Raw genomic sequence first — 19,604 nt, 5'->3', positions numbered from 1 at the left:
TTTACACATGCAGGGGAACTCCACTATTAGTCAGCCGGTAAAGGTTGGCCAACAAACCCGTTTCACTTTCAACAACAATGAACCCTTGAAACTATAATAACGATGACAGCACGTGCTTTTAACAGCAAACGGGACGACTCGACTTACAAACAAACCTTGGTCGGCCAAGAGTCCCCCGACTAATCAAGTAGACAATGAGGAGTTCGCCCTACGGTGTGGTAAATTATTGTTGTAACAGAGGGCATATGAACATATTTTAACCTGTGAAACCATGCATCCAAACACTTACCAATTATTCACAACTTATTGTTGCTTTTAAAAGTGGGATGAGGTTCTGACTTGCCCATGAAGGAGAGTCCACAATGTGAAAACTGGTGATGGTGTCTAATCTACTTAAAATATGAGAACCCATAAAAATAATAAGGTGTGCGTTATGCAAAACATCTGAAGATTGCCGGGAAAAGAGGAAATGTGTGATGATTAGTTAAATAGTGAGTGTTGAAAATATTACCCTTACAGCTGTGCAAAATAGTTTTACTGACGTGTTAAGGCAAGCCATTTTGGTTCCATAAACAACTGACAATGATGAACCAGCACCATCCAACACAGGGACCGAGGAGGAGAGGGTCTAAACCCCCCCCACTATCACCATGGAAATGAGTGTGATTTCAATGAAGCGGCTTTTCCTTGACAACACACACCGTTGCTGCTAACAACAGCCAGTGCCGTTGATATTGACGTCACACACGCACCCAAGAAGAAACATGCAGCCGCTGGCTTTGTCCTGATGATAAACATATACATGCGTGTGTGTGCATGTGTGCGAATGACGCAACTGGAATTGCCTAAGGACATTAAAAAGGGGTTATAGGGGCAAAACACACAAACTGAGAGCACATGCACAGATAGGCAAGGCTACAGACAAAATACAGAAATTGGCTATGCTGCATTGCTCCCAGTAGTTTGGGGCCGTAGTCTGTTTAGTCTGTTTCTCCAATGCCTACAGCATTGGAGAAATAAGAGACATTGACACAGACAGACAAGAGAGTCCTGCTTCCGCTCAGACAGGTCAGCGCATGCCACCCTGCGCCATGTTTCACCAAATATGCTCACCCCCCTGTGGGCATGGCATTATGGAGGGTTGTATGTGCGTGTGCGTGTGTGTGTGTGTGTGTGTGTGTGTGTGTCATAATGTATAGAATATTCAAAATATATATAGTTGGAACGGGTCATTCGATTATTAACACATTAGTTCACAAAGGTAATTTCATTTGTTGTTGTTTTTTCCCTGAGGAGAAAATGTGTTGAAAACCATTTCAAATAATTAATCTTGCCCATCTACTGCTGAGTAAAGCAATATTGAGTGAAGTAGTTCAGTGCCTGATGTTATTTTGAAAAGCATGTAGCTTCTTGCTAATCATCTACTGTTGTGGCAATGTGTATCAGAAAAAGGCAATCTAAAAGAGCAAACCTGCTCATTCAAACTGTTCACACCACCACCAGAACCAACCAATTCGGCCATTACATTTGAACACTACCGTGTTAAAACTAGGGAATTTGCTTTCCAGGACAACTTTATTGCTGCAAACTTACTCTACACTATCATTATCATAAATCTTACATTGTATATTCTCATGTTGAGAACGATAATGGGAAAACTAAGTCAAATCTAAATGTGATTACTAATAATGTGATGACTAGTAATGTGGTTATGAGAAGGACACCGTTAGAATATTTGAATGGCTAAATTTATTGAACACAAAAATCAGAAAAATAATAACATACTTAAATATGAATCGTCACATATTGCAGTATTGCCATCACATTAGTCATGATTAAAGTTTCAATAACACAGCTGGTGACAGCCCAATTGTAGAACCTGACTCAATAAAAGCCTAATACACCTAAACCTGGCTGGTTCTAATGTCTGTTTGCTAGATAATTCAACTGAACGAGCCCACAGTCTTCCTCCAGCCATTAAAGAGCACACATCCTAGAATGAGCAATTGGATTTAATCGTTAACTGTTAACATTTATTCAATGTTCACTCGTAGGATCTACTTTTAATGGCCGAAGGTAAGCAAACGAATAATTCTACAAATTACGATTATAAAGTCAGTTACTCCTGTGGAAAGCACTCTAGTGAAAATATGATTTTGGCGCTTTCTGTTTCAAACCCATAGTCAGACATTGTTGTTTGATCAGCACACACGATGCCAAACGTGACGAGCTATAAACCAACCTTTATCCGTCTGACGTATTTCTAAAAATATGTTTCATTCTTCTCTATGGACTGTGAAGTCCACATTATAGATTGCAAATGATATAAAACATTACATTAAGGATATATGTATATAAATGTATACACATACATACATATATTTATGCATATATTTATATATAAATGTATACACATACATAAATATATGCATATAAAAATGTATACACATACATACATATATATACATAAGAGTTATAGTCCACACACACACACCGTTTTTTTCTATGAGTTATCCTTATTTCTGACACGTCGATTTTTCTGACAAATGTATATTAGTCAGGATTGAGTCACAATTTTTGCTAGTCAGAATATAGAAATCTACATTCAGTGATGTTGATAGGTTTTCAATGTAGTGAGTCCCCGGGACCCACAGGTGGCGAGTTGGGTGGGTCCCTGAGAAATTCAATGGGTCCCGACTCCCCAGTTTAAAATTTTTTGTTTTTTTTATTATTATTCTATTTCTTAAATTAAATTAATAGTGTTAAACTCCTTGATGGTGGTATGATATGGTTAGAGCTGGAGTACTCAAACGTTCATGTTTAACACTAGAAACGCCGGGCCATTTTTACTTACTCCTAGCGCCGCAAGGGGGGTCAAATGACCCCTAAGTCATTTTAATGAGGCTGTGCATTTGCACATAATGATCACTAGGTGGCGCCAATGAGCTATTACCGCGCGAGCGCCACATTTGTGTGTGTGTGTGTCACAAGCCTAGTCCTCACGATTTTGTCATAAATGTACATATATTCAATCAGAAGGATTGCAAAAAAATCCTGTTTGATTTGCTCATTCGACACGAATGAGCACAGCATCGAGCAGTGGAAACGTGGGTTTATTTTCTATGAAGTTCGTATTTTTAATTGTTGAAATGAAATCAGCGGTGACGAGCTAGTTGCTTTGGTAGCGGCTAAATTAGCATGTCGCGATACTTTGTACAGGGGATCACGTCTGCGCCGAGTAGATGCGCAGAGGGTTGAAACAGCGCTTGTCCGATCTGCTCACAAGAAGGTTTCTTTGGCCAGTTACTGTGATTAAACACGAGTTCTTTAATGTTCACAATGTATCGTTTTTCATGGGGAAAATGAGATGCGTCCCCGGGACGCATGGATAGTGAGTTTAGTGCGTCCTTTCAGATTTTAATGCGTCAGGGACGCAGGACGCGTACCTAGCAACATCACTGTACATTGCCACTACCTTGAATCACATGCATCAGAAAACCTCATCTGGCCAATTGGCAGGATGATTCATAAGGAAAATGAATAGGCAAAAACTAAAAAAGGAAATACTGGCAGTAAAATGCTAGCAGATTGTCTGCTCTGGTGATCTCACCACATCACCCGACAACTGCATTAAATACTCATGCATTCTGAATACCGTGCAGCCCTATTCAAATGAACATGTTTTGGACCATTTAAATATGGCCCCACAGATGCAGCCGAATCCTCTCACGATCCATACAGTGTTTATTAACCAATACTCAGGTGAATGGAGTTGACGGGTGAGCGTTAACAGCCACAAACACTTTGATAAAACTACAAGAATAGCAAACGCAAAAGCCCAATGTATTGCTTTGCATCACCGTTTATCTGTTAAAGGTTTGACTGCAAATCACGTCATCTAGGGATGGTGGTAGAGGTTGGACCAAAAAAAACACGACTCAGGATAATGAATTTCATATGACATTTACAAACGTATAAAATATATGTTTATCAAGACAGAATGAGATCACCCATTAAACCGGAGCAATTTAAACTGCTGTTTTAATATTGTAGTCAAATTTGGGCCATTGACCAAGTTGTACACATAAGTCAGAGTTGGTTTTTAGTGTACACTGATGAGAACAATTAACTTATCATGGTGCCCTTTCGGAATTTGCTTTTTTGGTATCTTAAGACGCTCAATGTTCACAGATTTACAAGCCATCTACCAGGCAGGCACTGGCATGACAATGTCAGTACTATCTGGTAGTAGATTTGGTTTTCATACAACCCCTGATACAAGTTCATAGATAGGATGATCAAATCCATTATGTCCCCCTTGCAGGTTATCTCACTCTCAGGTTATTAGAATACACAGACCCTTTTTGTCCCTTTGACGTGACATATATCCGACATGTGGGTTGTATGGCTTCACATTTGCATTGGTGATATTCCCAGACGATATGCCATTGCCAGCCTTGTATTAACTCCTGACGCATCAAGCAATGGGCTTTATCCTAATCATGACGCGCGCGTGCGTGCGTGCGTGTGTTAAGATCCAAGAAGACTGTAATATGCATTACCCAGGCAGCCAGTAAGCCCTTAAATAGGCTTACACTTCGTGCCTCTACCTCATAGTGGTTGTACCGACACTGTGACCTACACTAGTTGACCTTTGTCTTAAGAAGACAGACTTTCACTATTGCGACATCAATAGTGGCCCACATGCCAGCCAAGTCTGCCACTGGATGTCTGAGAGAATGAGCGTTTGTGAGAATCAAGGGACATCAACACCCCCCGAAAGAATCTGCCTCCCAATAATTCTTGCTTGTAATGACCTCATTATAGACATCGTCAATGGATAATTATAATAAAAATGTAGGATTACGCCAGCCTTGTCCTTTGAATAGATCAAATAAAATGAAATTATCTGTTGAGTAGCAAAGGGAGTCAATGAGGACCAAATGTAGCACGTTGCTTTTTAGTTTCAGGCATCTCTATGTCTTGATGGACATGCAGATGCCATGTGTTGCTGAAAGGCAGGAGGTCACGATCTTCAATCCCACAAGGGAGAGAAGGGAGATGCGCTTGGCAATTTTTGGTTGTGTTCATTGGTCAACACCTACATTATGTCATCATGAATGATATGCCGTTAAGAGCCAGGCAAACAAGGTTGATTTGGAGAAGCCTTAATAAACATCCACGCCTGCTTCATGTGAAAGCAGACTCCTTTTCTTTCGGAGATTCACGGGCAATCATGAGCTGAATCATGAGCTGACTGGTGTGCTGCTGGTGACCGCCGACAGACGACAAGGGCTGTCTTTCATTCTCCCTGCCTGCCTCTCTTCTCCCGCTTTTCTTTTCTGCCCTTTTGCCATCACGCCGCCTTTAGCAGCCAGAGTTTAAACGTCACTGGGTGGCTCCAGCCATTGACTGTCAATGGACTGCCTAAATGCCTGAATGTGCTTTTGTTTACACATACATACATTGGATAGCTCTGACAAGAAGAAGGAAATATTCAAGAGACTTCAAGACAATTAAATTCATTGGAGAAGGGAATCGGGAATTAGTGAAGCTTTAATAGCAAACACATTCACAATGTCACCAAGTTTCCATTGACATTATACTTTGGCCAAACGTTGCACTCGTGGGCTGTATTTGCATAGGTCAAAAAAGCATAGGCAACACCACAACATCCTCACAAACATAAGCATAATGATATTAACTGTTCCAGCCCAGGTGAACGGTGACTTGGTGGCGATGGCTGGCTAGCAATTTCGATTTTAGCATCAAACGATCACAAAATTAACAGAGTTTTTCAAAAAACAATTAAACAATTTTTTTTAATGATTTATAGAAAGGGCAGAACAGCTGGACACACATCTTTAGATCCTTTTAGATTGGAACATTTTCCTTTTGACCATTTTTTTTTTTTGGGAGAGACATGTTGAATAAATACATGTTTGCAAACTCAAAAATAATCGTTTGAATAATCGTGATTTCAATGTTTACCAAAATAATCGTGATTATGATTTTTCCTATAATCAAGCAGCCCTATGGTTGGCCCAAATTTGTTTCAGCTTCATAAACTACCACAGAAGTAAAAAGAGAGGTTTGCTCGGGGGTCTAGGCTGTGAAAAACAATTCCTCTGTGTATATGTCAACAAGGGAAGACACACAGAGCCCAAGTGCTCCGCTGCGATGACACACCATAATCGGTGCTGGTTGTGAGTCTTTGTGAGGACAAAATGTAATGTTTTGCACGGGCAGTGTGTCTGTGGGCTCGATGTACGGCTGTTAATTATGCATGTTTTAGCTCAACAACTATCACAAGTGATGTCCACAGTGACCAGAGTAGTTGTCAACAGAGGGCTCATTCTTGTAATGGCTGTATGATATCACAGCAGTGATCTTGAAACAGCAACTAGACTTGTATTCAAAAACATGCCAGTAGTGGTGCAGCTATCAAACTCATGGTGGCTTCGAAAGGGCCATCATACAGTAAGACATGTTATCCAACCCACTGTTGGCGGAGAGACAATTTATATACCATGAATAACAATCAGGCTACCGAAACATCACCTAATTTTATGGGAAAATCTTCATGTTGGCTATTGATTGTGTAATATAGACCTCCAACACCAAATGGGTCTAATCTCTATACAATAAATAAAGACCTGAGTTGACAAATAACACATCGGTTGCCCCGGTTGAATTAGTTGTGGCAAAATCAGATTGCACAGTGACAACCATCTATAGATGTTCATCTATAGAAGTATTGTTTGCATGAAGAAAAATCTGCTCGAAAAATACCACCAATATTGTCATTAATATGTCATGAAAAATGTATTTACCTTGGCACAGCAGAAAATGAGTATAAAATGGTACCCATGTCAGGACATACAGTTAAGAAAAAAACATATTTCCCACAGTAAACAATGTAATTTCCTAAATGCAAGTATAACCTGGAATGTGTCCTATTCCCAGTCGACCCTTGTTTTCATGCATTCCCATTCCCAACTCATGAACAGTCCTGCTGGGTGTCCTCATCGGTGCTCCCCTTAAATTCGGTTTGGCACCGTTGACTTGATTCCTCAGTTAACCCTCAAACTCCAAACCTGGTGTTTACCTCCACACTTGACTGTTAAATTATAACTAAAACTAGCCAGCTAGGCAACTTGTTAGCAAATAAGCTATGCTAGCTTCTATTAGCCTAGTCTCCCAATCGGATCCCCCTCTCCTCTGCTCTTTTTCATTTCCGTCAGTACCCTTCTCCCCGTCCTCTGCCGCGCTTTGCCACACATCAACCGCAGGCCTTAATGTGTTTTCCTTGCATATAGATGACCATTCAGCCATCCTAGCCCTCATGTTAAGAAATGTGTATTGGAGAGGAATAGCTGGTAAGGCACCGACACCCTGACTCGACTTGACTCCCCCGCACTGAGGAGCGGTGTAATCAAGAGCAGGCTACCCCGTTGTGTGTCTCTTCTAGAGCCGAAGGCCCAGCGTCATCCCCGGGTAGACAGCCATAGGACCGCTGCACCAGTCGAGAGGCTGGAGTCAAAACCATGACAACTTGATATTAATCGTTTGCCATTTCCGTCTTACCTTCGCTTTGGTAATGATGTGTGTGGCTAGTTTAACAACCGCGAAATTCCCCTTGCCGATGGTCCGCTCTATCTCGTAGTAGCCCACCCGGGCCGGGGGTGGCCTGGTGGCCAAAGGGTGGCCGGGATTGGTGACGCACCCGGCCGCTGGAGTGGCTCCTCGATTGGCGTTGTTGATCCCAGAGGACGGCTGTGCTCGGTTCTGGGAGCCCATGTTCGCGTTGGCCGGCCGGGTAGAATGCGTGATCCCGGCCGCAGCGGACCCGACTGCTCCGCTTGACACGGCCGCCATCTTCTCGCCTCTCTGCTGCGGGAACAACAACCAGCCGCCTTGCGCAGCGCCGATCGCGGGCACGCCCCCGCCCTGCGTCATCGTACGTGGAACGCGCCTCCGCAGCGCCCTCTCTGGGTTGTAACCATGACAACCGGGAGCCGTAACAAATGACTTCATCTAATACAGAAACTTATGTCGTTTTTCCACCACCACACGAGAAGAGCCTTCAGACAGAGGCGCGCTTATACCTTGCGGTCACCACCACCACCACCTCCATTATCCAGCCTCCTCCATCAACCAGCCTCCTCCATGACCCAGCCTCCGCTCCATCACCCAGCGGTTGATTACAAAATGCTTGCTTTGCGAATTGGGTTTAGAAAGGCTTTTTTTGTCATAATAATCCAAGAATTGTCTTGATGCAAACCAGAGATTTTGCTGACTGGCATACAAATCATGATACTAAATGTGTAATTTCTAATTACGTTACCAGTAGACTTTAATAGGATAGCCTTGAAATATAAATAATAAAGTTGGACTTGTCTCAAAAAACACTTTCAAAAACCCAACCATAGGCGCACAGTTTGACAGAAGCACCGCAATGACACACCGGTTTTGATGTGGATGATGTCTGTCTGATCATGATAACGTTTCTGATTGTAACGATGCGTGGTTGTTCGTCCTCGTGGTTGTTCGGGTGTTACTAAATTGGCAGCAGTCTACATTCCAGTATGGTTATTCTGTGTTGCGGTGACTGCGACTGGATGCCTGGACTCTCCTTATGGTTAACCGGCCAGCAACCCCCATTTAAAATGTTTTGCATGTATGTATTTCAATTATGGCCCCCATTGCACTTCTGATCATCCCTAGGACGAGGGATCCCACAATCTGCGTTCCACCTCAAGATTCCTTCCTCGCTAATTAAGGGGATCTTTTCTTGACCTCTGGTGGGTTAAGGTCAATCCCATTTATTTTATATATTAAAATAAATTGAATTTCATTAAATTTGAAATGTCTTCTTTGTAGTTTTCTTCTTTCAAACTTACCGGGAGCGTGGAGGGAAGGTGCAGCCCGAGCTGGCGGCTCAAGATGCGCCACACAGCGGGGAGTCGGTGCACATCAAGACGGGCAGTATTGGGGTTGCCTTGGCAACACAGAAGTGCGCATTATCGCCTTCTGTGCCCGTCATTCGTCAATTCCTTCCAAACTGCGTTACTATCACAAGTCCTTTAATATGGCTTCCATCGCATGGTTAACTGGCTATTTCCAACCGCATCATATAAAGGGGCATGCCAAATAGACATATGTTGATAACCCTCTCAATCATTTTGTTTGGAAGTACGACTTTCAGAAACCAACGTATAGGCTTGTAGCCTACATATTCAAATAATATCACGCATTTGTGCAGACGTAGTCCTATTCTCCCCTCAAACAGTAGGCCTGCAGGATACAACAGCAGCATTAAAGTGGACTACTGCCAGTAATAATACAACATATTGTGAGTTGTCCCGGCTGAGGCTACGCATTCTGTTACATGCACTCCGATGTTTCAGAAAGGTTGCGGTCGATTTCACAGTTGTGTATTCTGCAATATTATATTCAATTATATTATGTTCAATTAAACTTATATAGGATATATTATATCCTATCATGTGCATTTCACGTGATTGTAGACAGCGCCACCGTATGGAGAAGGTGGACTACATCCACCGTATCCCGCTTGATTAATTCATTGAACAAGAAACTATAGAATGTTTGAGTATGCAATTGTATTTGAAAGCGAAGGCTTTAAGATGTCTACATGTTTGAAAGCCAATGAGGTCCATCATTGTCACCATATGTCATCCCTTCACTTCATATATCAAACCACTTGAGATTAAAACCATGTCATCTGTGATTAAATGCATATGGAACAGAAGTAGTGTAGCACTAAATGCATATTATTAACCACCTAAAAATGTCTGCTGGGCCTATTTTGATGGATTTTCTATGTTGCGCGGCTCTGTAGCGCGCCTCCGCGCTGGCGTCAAGGTAGCTTTGGTTTGTTTACTGTTTACTTTGTTTACTGTTTGAGCATATTGTTTAAATGCCCTCTGTGATTAAATGTCCTCTGTGATTAAAACGATATGGAACAGGTGAAGTATAACCCTAAATGCATATTATGTACACGTACAACCACCTAAATGTGGCATGGCTTATTTTGATGGATTTTCTATGTTGCTCAGCTCTGTAGCAGCGCGTCTCCGCGCTGACGTCATGACGCAATGACGTGCTGACGTCGCGGTAGCTCTGGTTTGTTTACTGTTTGAGCATGCAGCAGGGTGGCGCTGGTGAGTGGTGACACCGACTGCCCCTATTTACCGTCTTGGATGTGCAAGGGAGTACACATTGCATAGAAATGTAATTTAGATATTGCGGCGTTTAGAGATTGCGTATAATTTATTTTTTACCAGTGATTCTTTAAACGCGAGATGTTGTCGGGTCTGTTCGTATATTAAAAGTGACGTTCAGATCGGGGTGTTTCATACGGAGCGCTGGACTAGGTGGACGATGCTAACGAGAGCTAGCTGTCTAGCATAACAACACCTGCTGTCTGGTGAAATAGGGTTAGAGACTGTTGTTTTGGATGGGCGTTTTTGGGGGGATCTTAAGACAGCTCTGAGATCGTATAGTAGCTTCCTCAGCCCTGTTGGTCATTGCTGCTGAAATTGTTTTATTTGAGTTAAGACAGCCTGATCGTCGAATGACAGGGGAATTAAAAAACAAACCGCAAATCAAAAGATGGTTTTGAGGAACTGCTGGAAGTCTCGACACAAGGAGAGAGGGGATCCACTGCCCCATTGGATCGGACCCGGGTTCGGACTGCTGTTGTGTCTCTCCATCCTCCAGTGTGGCTACAGCACAGGGGCAGAAGGGACCAGCAAGACGGTTATCCAGAAGGAGGCAGAGTTTGATATTACTTACAACGACACGGTTACAAACGACAATCAGACCATCTATGCTTTCAATCACACGGTCTCAAGGAATAAGGTCAGTTTAAATCATATACATATAACACGTTACACAAATACATATGCATTAAGGGTCAGGGGGGTGTCATAAATATATGGCCTGTTAAGCCCTTTGAGGCTGTTCCGGTGATTAAGGGCTATACAAATTAAATCGAATTTAATTGAATACAAGTATATACATATAACATGCATGGGATGTTTCTTGTGTTGGTTGGCGTTATATCCACATTAATAATATTATTAATGTCTGTCTTGCCATTTTCCCTGTTCTTTATGTGTTTACCATACTCTGTCTCTGTGTTTGTGTCTGTCGTCCACAGACCGAGGGTGTGCGTGTGTCTGTAGATGTGCTGCCCGTGGGCTTGGAGAGCCCCTTTCTGTTCGTGGTGCGACAGAAGCAGGCGGTGCTGTCCTTCCAGGTTCCCCTCATCCTCAGAGGCCTGTAAGTCGTTTCACTTTGCAATCAACTGCTCTGAGAAGAAAGCAATGCAGTTCGAGCATCCAAACTGGCACAAAATGAATACTGCAATTAACCCAACTCTATCGCTGCAACTAGTGGGAATTTTGATGTGAGACTGACAGAAGGAATTTAATTGATGAATCTTGTCATACTTAATAGTTTTAGACAGGCAATGTTCTATTTCATTAATTCAATTATTTGGGAATAATAGACTTTCGTGTTTCTCTGCTTCTTTGACCAGAGACTAGAGCACGACTTGGATACTTCATGCATTAAGGTCAATACTAGTTATAATGAATCAATATTTCAGAAGATGATATTGTACTGCATTGTATATGTCTAGTTATATAAAAAATACTGATTATAATTGAATGATGATTTTTCTTGATAATTGGTTGAACCGTGGCCTAATATATGATTACAGGAACCATACATCGTGTTTCACATTCTGTGACACACGCAGTGCTAAAATTCAACAACTCATCCACTAATGTTCTATCATTAGACTTTCATAGCACACCTTTATATCAAATAAATGTGTTGGAGTTAACCTTAAAGAGCCAGTGAGTGAACCCAAAACCACAAATACATTTGTCTCATATGATCATCAACACGGTAATCTATGCCATTTCATCACTGTTACTGAATAGAAAATGGGGTAAAATACTATGTTTGCCATTCTCCCCAAAACACGATGTGAGCATTCCATTCTGCTGCGGAGGCAGGTGGCATTCATTGGGGAAGTCAGTCTACCCAGGTAGACTGACATCGCGACCAAGGGGCACCGGCGCCGCGGTTTGTGTGGATTTGTAGAGCTCTGTCTGGGCAGCGGTTGACTTTGGTGTCCGTGAGAAAGTTGGGCCTTTCGGATACTTATTGTATAACCCCACGGTCTGTGAGTTAATGAGGAAGCTTCGTCTGAGCAGCGATTTGTTTAATACAAGAGTCTGAGTGAGGGTTAGGACCGCTAAATTGGCGAATTTACAATATTGCTTATTATAATGCTCGTAACAGTTACACAACGACGGTACTCAAATGTATTATTATTTTATTATACTCTTTCATAGAACTCTCAGCCCAAAACACCTTTTTTGAAATCACATAGTGTTTGAATTACATCTGAAACATAGGGCTCACTGGCTCTGTAAGTGTGTTCAGTTAATCAGCTGCACATAGTGACACTTGCAAATAAAGATAGGGTTTAACACAGAGATTAGTCTTCCACTGTTCACTCTTTGCCCACTTTTACAGTTGTCACTGCCTGGTAATAAGATGAGGTCCAAACACGTATGCATGGGTCTTGCTGAATGGCATGTGTCTTGCAAAATGTGCATGTTGTAAACTCCCTATTTAACCGTCTTCCTACTTACATATTGGAGTGAAAGTTTGCACACAACTAATTCTGTGGGTGCATTTTAGTAAGATGTATAATTAAATTACACTTCCACTGGCAGTAGACTCAACTAGTGGAGATAGATCTCGGGCCCTAGTACATAAAGGTAGCCCATCCATAATAAGTGGTATGGGAGACCCTTGTTTTCAATGTCTCTTTTATTTGGGCCGAAACATTCAGAACCACTTGGTCAATGCCGTCAGTGACCCGCTTCATGCGTGTGCTTATAAAAACATTGATGAAATCATATTTTTAAATACTGACAGGGCCGACCACGATTTGACCTGGTAGATGTCAATGAAACTGCTCATACCATATTACTGCCACACAAAGTAAATCCTAGAGAAATGTGTAATGACATAATATAGCCATTTTTAAACAGCATTTAATGATAGTGAAATCTTTATCAACATCAACTTTGAAGTTATGAACACATTACGTTTGCATTTTGGTGGGTGTATTTGGGTTACGACACATAATATAGAGATAAAGTCTATTATCATGTGGTTTCTGACACAAAGAAACCGTTTAACTTCTTCCGTCTGCAAAACCTTTGGATTGTTAATTAGTTGAGATGATTAGGTTGTTTCATAATTGGTCAACTATTTATCTGATCAATAGTTCACATGTTCTCCTGGTTGTGCAACACAGGACCCTGGACTTTCAATTCCTCATTTCTTCTAGTCCGCCTGGTTTACAGTGAATACACACGCCGGCATCTTGTGTCTCACATGACTCGCGTTTAGAGACTCCTCCTCAGTACACAGCTGTGTTCACAGGACGTGTTTGGACAGATAGGTTTGCGAGACCATCCTTTACCAACAAAAGGGGTTTACCGTAACAACCTCATCCTTATCTCAGCACATCATTAACTTGGAACCAGACGTTGTGCCGCTGTTTGAGTGACTATGTAGTTGGCGTTGGCTGCTATTGTTGCTGCTGCTATTAAGATAGTGCCCTTAAGTGTTAGTGCTTCCATCAATATAAAATGACGTGTAATCCTTATTGCATCGGGCAATAAAGGCACAGGACGTTTATCTTATAGTTGTTTCAAAGAGTCATCTAAGCATTGGCGTCTGTTATTGTCTCCCTCCATGTTTCCCTTATCTCTTGTTTAAGGTAATTGCCTATATTACATGTAAGTACATTTTGGCTATAGCTGGTATAAACCTGCACTGACAATTGCTGCAACGTCCAATGCACCAGTGCACCACCTAAAAACCTGCGTCCTCTCCCCTGACACTTGGCCATTGTAGCGCTTACTGGCTCTTGTTGCTTAGCAACCATCATCACAGCCCATTTGATTAAAACATTCTCGTAGGGCCGTACACTCAGGGCAAGATCATTTGCATACAATGAGTTGAGATTAAATTTCAGATTTCTCCTCTCCAACTTTTCAATAAAATGTAGAAAGCCATTTGGCATTTCAGTGTGTCATCCTATGATCTTCTCTCCCACGGGGGACGTTTCACGCCCCGCCTCTCGCCAGGTACCAGAGGAAGTACCCATACTCCCATGTGGGCCGGACCTTATGCCAGCCTCCCACTCGGGCCATCTCGGAGATGCAGTACTTCTTTGTGGACGTGTCCACTCTGTCCAGCCTGGGCACGCACTACCAGCTTAGGGTCAGCCGTGTGGACAGCTTCACCCTGCAGTGAGTGGACACACACACACACACACACACACACTATCCTTTCAGGGCTCCAGACTGCGACCAAATGGTCGCATTTTGCGGCCAAAATGTGAGGGTGTGCCACTGAATTTTACATCTGGTCGCCCAGTGAATTTGCCCTTTTTTTATTTTTTTATTTTTAAACAGGGAAGGGGCGCGTCAACGAATCCGGAATCTGTAGCAGACCAATGAGTGTGAGAAGGTTAGGGAATGGCCGCTGTTAGTGGCTAATGTGTGGAGGGGGAGGGTCCTAGAGATTAAATATCGAGCGTGCGTAAACGCAATACTTAAAACCGCATCCAACCCGTGTTCCGACAGTAGCGCGAATAACATTCCGCACCCGACCCGACCAGCTATAAATTGATATCGACGCCCGACCCGCACCTGAAGGAATTAGACAGGAAAGTTAGACACATTAGCTGGAATGCCGGGGAATTACACTATGTGGGGTTTGGCCTGGTGCTTTAGATTGCTGAAAAAAGGTACATCATCCACTGTTGACGGTTTTAGTTGACTCCTCCGCTCCTGAATAACATATCCAGCACCGGAGAAGTCTCGCTTGTAATCGCAAAACCCGCGTCCGACCCGCGCTGTTCAGGCATCCGACCCGACCTGCACACGTGTCCGACACAGTACGTTATTTTTCACCCGTTTCATACAAATTCACCCGTCGGGTACCCGCAGATACCCGAACCGGCTAAGGACTTCATGTGCCATAAAGGGCTTTTCACACGGGAGGCGTTTGACGCTCCTGCGTCCAGTCAAGCGGCACGACAAGCGGGCGCACTCCTGTGAAACTGTCGCTTCCGTGCTCGTCAAACGCATGGACGCACACGTGGAAACAGTTGGTATAGAAAAGAATCAGAATAAAATGTGACACTGAATTTGAAACCGCACATTGTAATCGATTATCAAAATATATATCAGTAATTAGGGCTGGGTATCGTGGACAATTTCCTAAATCGATCCGATTTCGATCAAAGGGTTCTGAATCGATTCAATCTGCTTTTAAATAATGAAAATGGTGCAAATGTTTTATAAAAATACAAATGTACTTTACTTTTTCTCTTCATCTTTAACAACAGGTTTTAAGTGCAAACTTGTAAATTGGACAGTTTATACTTGTGCTGTAAACAAAACTGTCTCAAGTCTCAAAAGTTCAATTTTGAAATTAGAAAGGAATTGCAAGTGAAAGTGTACTTGAACTACAGCATTCCATCACTGCAAATTGCATTAATTTATTAAAGTGCAAAAATAATAATAATGGTAACAAAACAAAATAAAAAAAATCGATCTCATGCCCATGATTCGATATTGCAAAATTTAAATGAAATCGATCCAAAATTGATTAAATTGTTTTTTTTTACCCGGCCCTATCAGTAATTCACTGAAAAAAAAAGTGAGTGCCCCTAAAAGTCCTGGTTGTGCCCCTAACATTTTCAGTCAGGGGCCACAGTGCTCCTAGCGAAAAAAGTTAGTCTGGAGCCCTGCCTTTATCTAAGATGACCTAATGCAGTGCATGTGAGGGACTGTAATGTCAGCGCTCTGTTTGGTTGAATGGAAAGGTAGTGTGGGTGGAAACACCAAAATCATAATGGAAATAAAGCAACGCAACAACAAGTGTTGTCTGCCTTGTAGCCGGATGTGGTAAATGTTGCCGTAACAATGGTAATAGATATACTCTGTATAAACATGATGTATGCTAGTTGGTGTATTCTCAATATTAATTTAATCACAGTTTTAATGGTCAGCATTTGGTTGTCAGGACATTTGGTGCGGCACTTGACAGCAGCTCCCTGTTGGTGTTTGTCTTTTATTCACAGTACGGACAAGAAGTTCAGCTTCACTGCCTCACCATCTCAACCACAGGTAACCGCCTCCGTCACCAAATAGCTGTGTCTGTGTGTATATGTGGGCGTGTGTCTGGTATCTGTATTGGTGTGTGTGTGTGCAGATAGCAAAGAAGGAGGGAGTTTCTGTTGTACTGTAAGTCACGGAGGGGGAAGGAGGGTGCAGCGTTTTGTGGTTTCTCTTCTGCAACCAATGTTCCTCATTTAAGTCCTCTCACCCTTGAACCAATCATCATCGTTTCCCCAATGAAAATCTATCCCCTTTCCCCCATGTCATCCGACCACCTCACCCCTACTGCTTTCAGTGTTAAAGCTACTTAAGAATGAAGATATGATGAATACACAATATATATATATTTATACACACAAAAATGTATTCAAGCACAACATAATGTGTCTGTTCTCTGACCCTGTTCTCTAACCCTGTTCTGTTCTCTAACCCTGTTCTCTAAACCGGTTCTCTAACCCTGTTCTCTAAACCGGTTCTCTAACCCTGTTCTCTAACCCTGTTCTCTAACCCTGTTCTCCCCATCTGTGCGTTCCCACTCCTCTTAGTATTTCAAGTACAACTTTCCAGATGGGGTGGACACAGTGATTGTCAAGGTCAACTCTGAAATGACCTTCCCCTGCTCCGTCATGTCCATCCAGGACATCCAGGTATGAGCCGATATTAATTTGTGACTAAGGCTCAATTTAGACGTTTACGATCTGGACAGAAAACGCAGAAGTAGCGTTGCGTTCTCACTTTTTATTCTGCGTTTAGACGAGCGTAAAATCACGAGGGAAATCTGCGTGCATAGGGTGACGCAAAAGTGTATGAAATTCGATGTAGTATGCCAGCAGGTGGCTAGGTGATACTGTAGCACTGCCACACAACCTAGGTTATCAATTAATTATTTGGTAATTATTGCCCTAGGTAATTAATGTGCCTTCTCTGTTCTGTTTAGAGCTGTCAAGCGATTAAAATATTTAATCGTGATTAATCGCATTATTGTCATAGTTAACTCTAATTAATCGCGATTAATCGCAAATTCTTTTTCTATGCTAAATATCCCTTGATTTTTTTGTCCCATAATTCTTCTCATTTTAATTCTCTTATCAACATGGTGAAGTGCATCGGCTTGCCTTGTGCAAATGATTTTTTATTGATAACAACATTGGCATATACACTGATCAAAACAGGACGATACAAAAAAAGAGCCTATAGTGCAATTAAACGACTGCTTTGAACAAATGTCATTTGAACATAGCAGTCAGGCTACTGCTTCTTTGTTTTGAGAAAAAAAAAAAAAAAGTTTTTTTTTTTTTTTTTTATAAAGTAATTGCGTTAATCGCGCGATAAAAAAATTAACGCCGTTAAATTTGGTTTGCGTTAACGCCGTTAATAACGCGTTTAACTGACAGCTCTAGTTCTGTTACATTATATGTTATTACTATCTGTGATTTTTATTTATCAGAGCTGCTAGGGCAACTTGAATTTACGACTGATGGAAATAAACCAACATGTTTGTTGTTGTTTGCCTGTACTGCACCTGGATGTGACATAAATATTTGTATCCCCCCCCCCCCCCACCTCAGTGTCCTGTGTACGACCTGGACAACAATGTGGCCTTCATCGGGATGTACCAAACCATGACCAAAAAAGGGGCTATCACTGTGCAGGTATCGTAACACAGCCAGCACACATTCACACCGATACCAACACACACACTGTGTTTCAATAGTCCCAATAGAGATGTAACGACGCATGTAACTTTCCCCTCTGGATGACAGTTGTCCAATTTAAAAAAACCTGAACTAGTTATTATGTGGGAGGAGAGGAAAACATGCGTTTATAGTGAATACAATATTAATATAAAAATATAACCGCAAGTGGTGATTAACGGGGTCCGAGCAAAATGAAAAGTCAAGAAGCCACTAATGGAAGAGATTAAATATGACATATAATTATGAAGGAAAGATGTTGATGTTCCGCTTAATGCCATACTGTGCCTCAGCTTTTTTTAGTTGACTGGGCTGCAGAGCAATGGTCGAATGTCATGTTCAGCATGTTCATAATTGTCTAATCGGGATTTTAACTCTCAAACTAAAGAACACCAGTACAAGGCATTATCTCATTGAGCCACTGACAAACCTGAAATGTAGGTTCACATTGTGAAAATGTCTATTGATAAGCACATAACATCCAGAAAACTCCAAGCAAACATTTCTCAAATGAATTAAGGGTTTTCATAAAAGCAAATACCTGAAAAATCTTTGAAATTCTGGGGAAATTAAACATTTGTTGTCAAGAACACTAACAGAAGAAATATAATATGACAGAGGAAAAATGTTTAACGAAGAAGATCCCCTTAATGCCATACTAGCTGTGTTCGAAATCGTTCCCTATTCGATTTCTCACTCACTATTCCCTATATAGTGTTCATGATATAGTGCACTATATAGGGAATGAACAAACGAGAATTCGGACACTACGCCTAATATTTCTAAACGTCATTTGCATCAGTAAATGCGCCGGGTATTTGTGTGACGCAGACAGATGCGCCCACATCATGTAAACAAACTGGGCACTCATGAGGAAAGCTGGAGGTTGTATAGATGTTGAATGTTACATTTCCTTGTTCAAGGATTTTTTTCTTAATATTGAATGTTACATTTTCTATGTTAAATCCCAAATAAATTGTTGACATTTCTAAACGAAAGCCGGAGACTCCATCATTAAATATATTCGTTTTCGTGGTTATTCAGCTTCTTCTTCTCCTCCGGAAAAACACGACCGCATTGCATTGTGGTATACGGGAGTAACATGTAGGGAACATCGTATGCATACTCAAATTTGGGGTATTTTAAGTGCACTAGGCAGGGCATGAAATTAACCAGCGAGAATTTGATCACCACTACAAAATGGCGAGCACCCTATATAGAGCACTTTATCCGTGATAGGGAACGATTTCGAACACAGCTACTGTGTCTTGGCAGACCGATTCTTGGAAACGAATGAGCCGGAATGTTGATTGCCTGATGAATTTCAGGTGCTGTTTAATCTTGTGATTCTTAATGAGTTGCAATGACAGAATGTCATGTTCAGCTTGTTCATAATGCTCTAAACGGGATTCGAACACTCAACCTAAGGATCACCAGTACACGGCAATATCCTGTTGAGCCACTGACATTCCTGAACTGCGTAAAGCCTCAGGCCCCGTTCACACGAAGCCGAAACGGGCGAAACCGTCACGGTTTCGATCTATCCGGTTTCGAAGTATCTCCGTAAAGACGAAGCCAAGCGAAACCGGGTAGATCTGTAGAAACGCTGTAGTACACATTCCAGGCCCATAAGGGGCGCCTCTTCTGGTACAGAAAT

The 19,604-nt window shown here is 41.9% G+C and overlaps 2 protein-coding genes across 6 annotated transcripts in view; one reads left to right on the top strand and one right to left on the bottom strand.

Moving 5' to 3' along the window:
- sik3 (SIK family kinase 3) overlaps positions 1–7,918 on the bottom strand; it is a 42,625-nt gene extending 34,707 nt beyond the window's left edge. For both annotated transcript variants that reach the window (XM_030380564.1, XM_030380565.1), the window contains exon 1: positions 7,588–7,918. In XM_030380564.1, the coding sequence (XP_030236424.1) occupies positions 7,588–7,878 (291 nt within the window). In that variant the 5' untranslated portion in view covers positions 7,879–7,918. The remainder of the gene's footprint in view (positions 1–7,587) is intronic.
- A 2,245-nt stretch (positions 7,919–10,163) lies between these two features.
- Positions 10,164–19,604, top strand: part of sidt2 (SID1 transmembrane family, member 2) — a 28,492-nt gene continuing 19,051 nt past the window's right edge. For all 4 annotated transcript variants that reach the window (XM_030380571.1, XM_030380568.1, XM_030380570.1 and 1 more), the window contains exons 1-6: positions 10,164–10,887; positions 11,189–11,310; positions 14,211–14,375; positions 16,217–16,262; positions 16,799–16,900; positions 17,822–17,905. In XM_030380571.1, the coding sequence (XP_030236431.1) occupies positions 10,639–10,887; positions 11,189–11,310; positions 14,211–14,375; positions 16,217–16,262; positions 16,799–16,900; positions 17,822–17,905 (768 nt within the window). In that variant the 5' untranslated portion in view covers positions 10,164–10,638. The remainder of the gene's footprint in view (positions 10,888–11,188; positions 11,311–14,210; positions 14,376–16,216; positions 16,263–16,798; positions 16,901–17,821; positions 17,906–19,604) is intronic.

Source organism: Gadus morhua, chromosome 16 (genome assembly GCF_902167405.1).
Source record: "Gadus morhua chromosome 16, gadMor3.0, whole genome shotgun sequence".
NCBI classification, from domain to species: Eukaryota; Metazoa; Chordata; class Actinopteri; order Gadiformes; family Gadidae; genus Gadus; species Gadus morhua.
The sequence above is the reverse complement of the archived record's forward strand: the minus strand, read 5'-3'. Positions and strand labels throughout refer to the sequence as shown.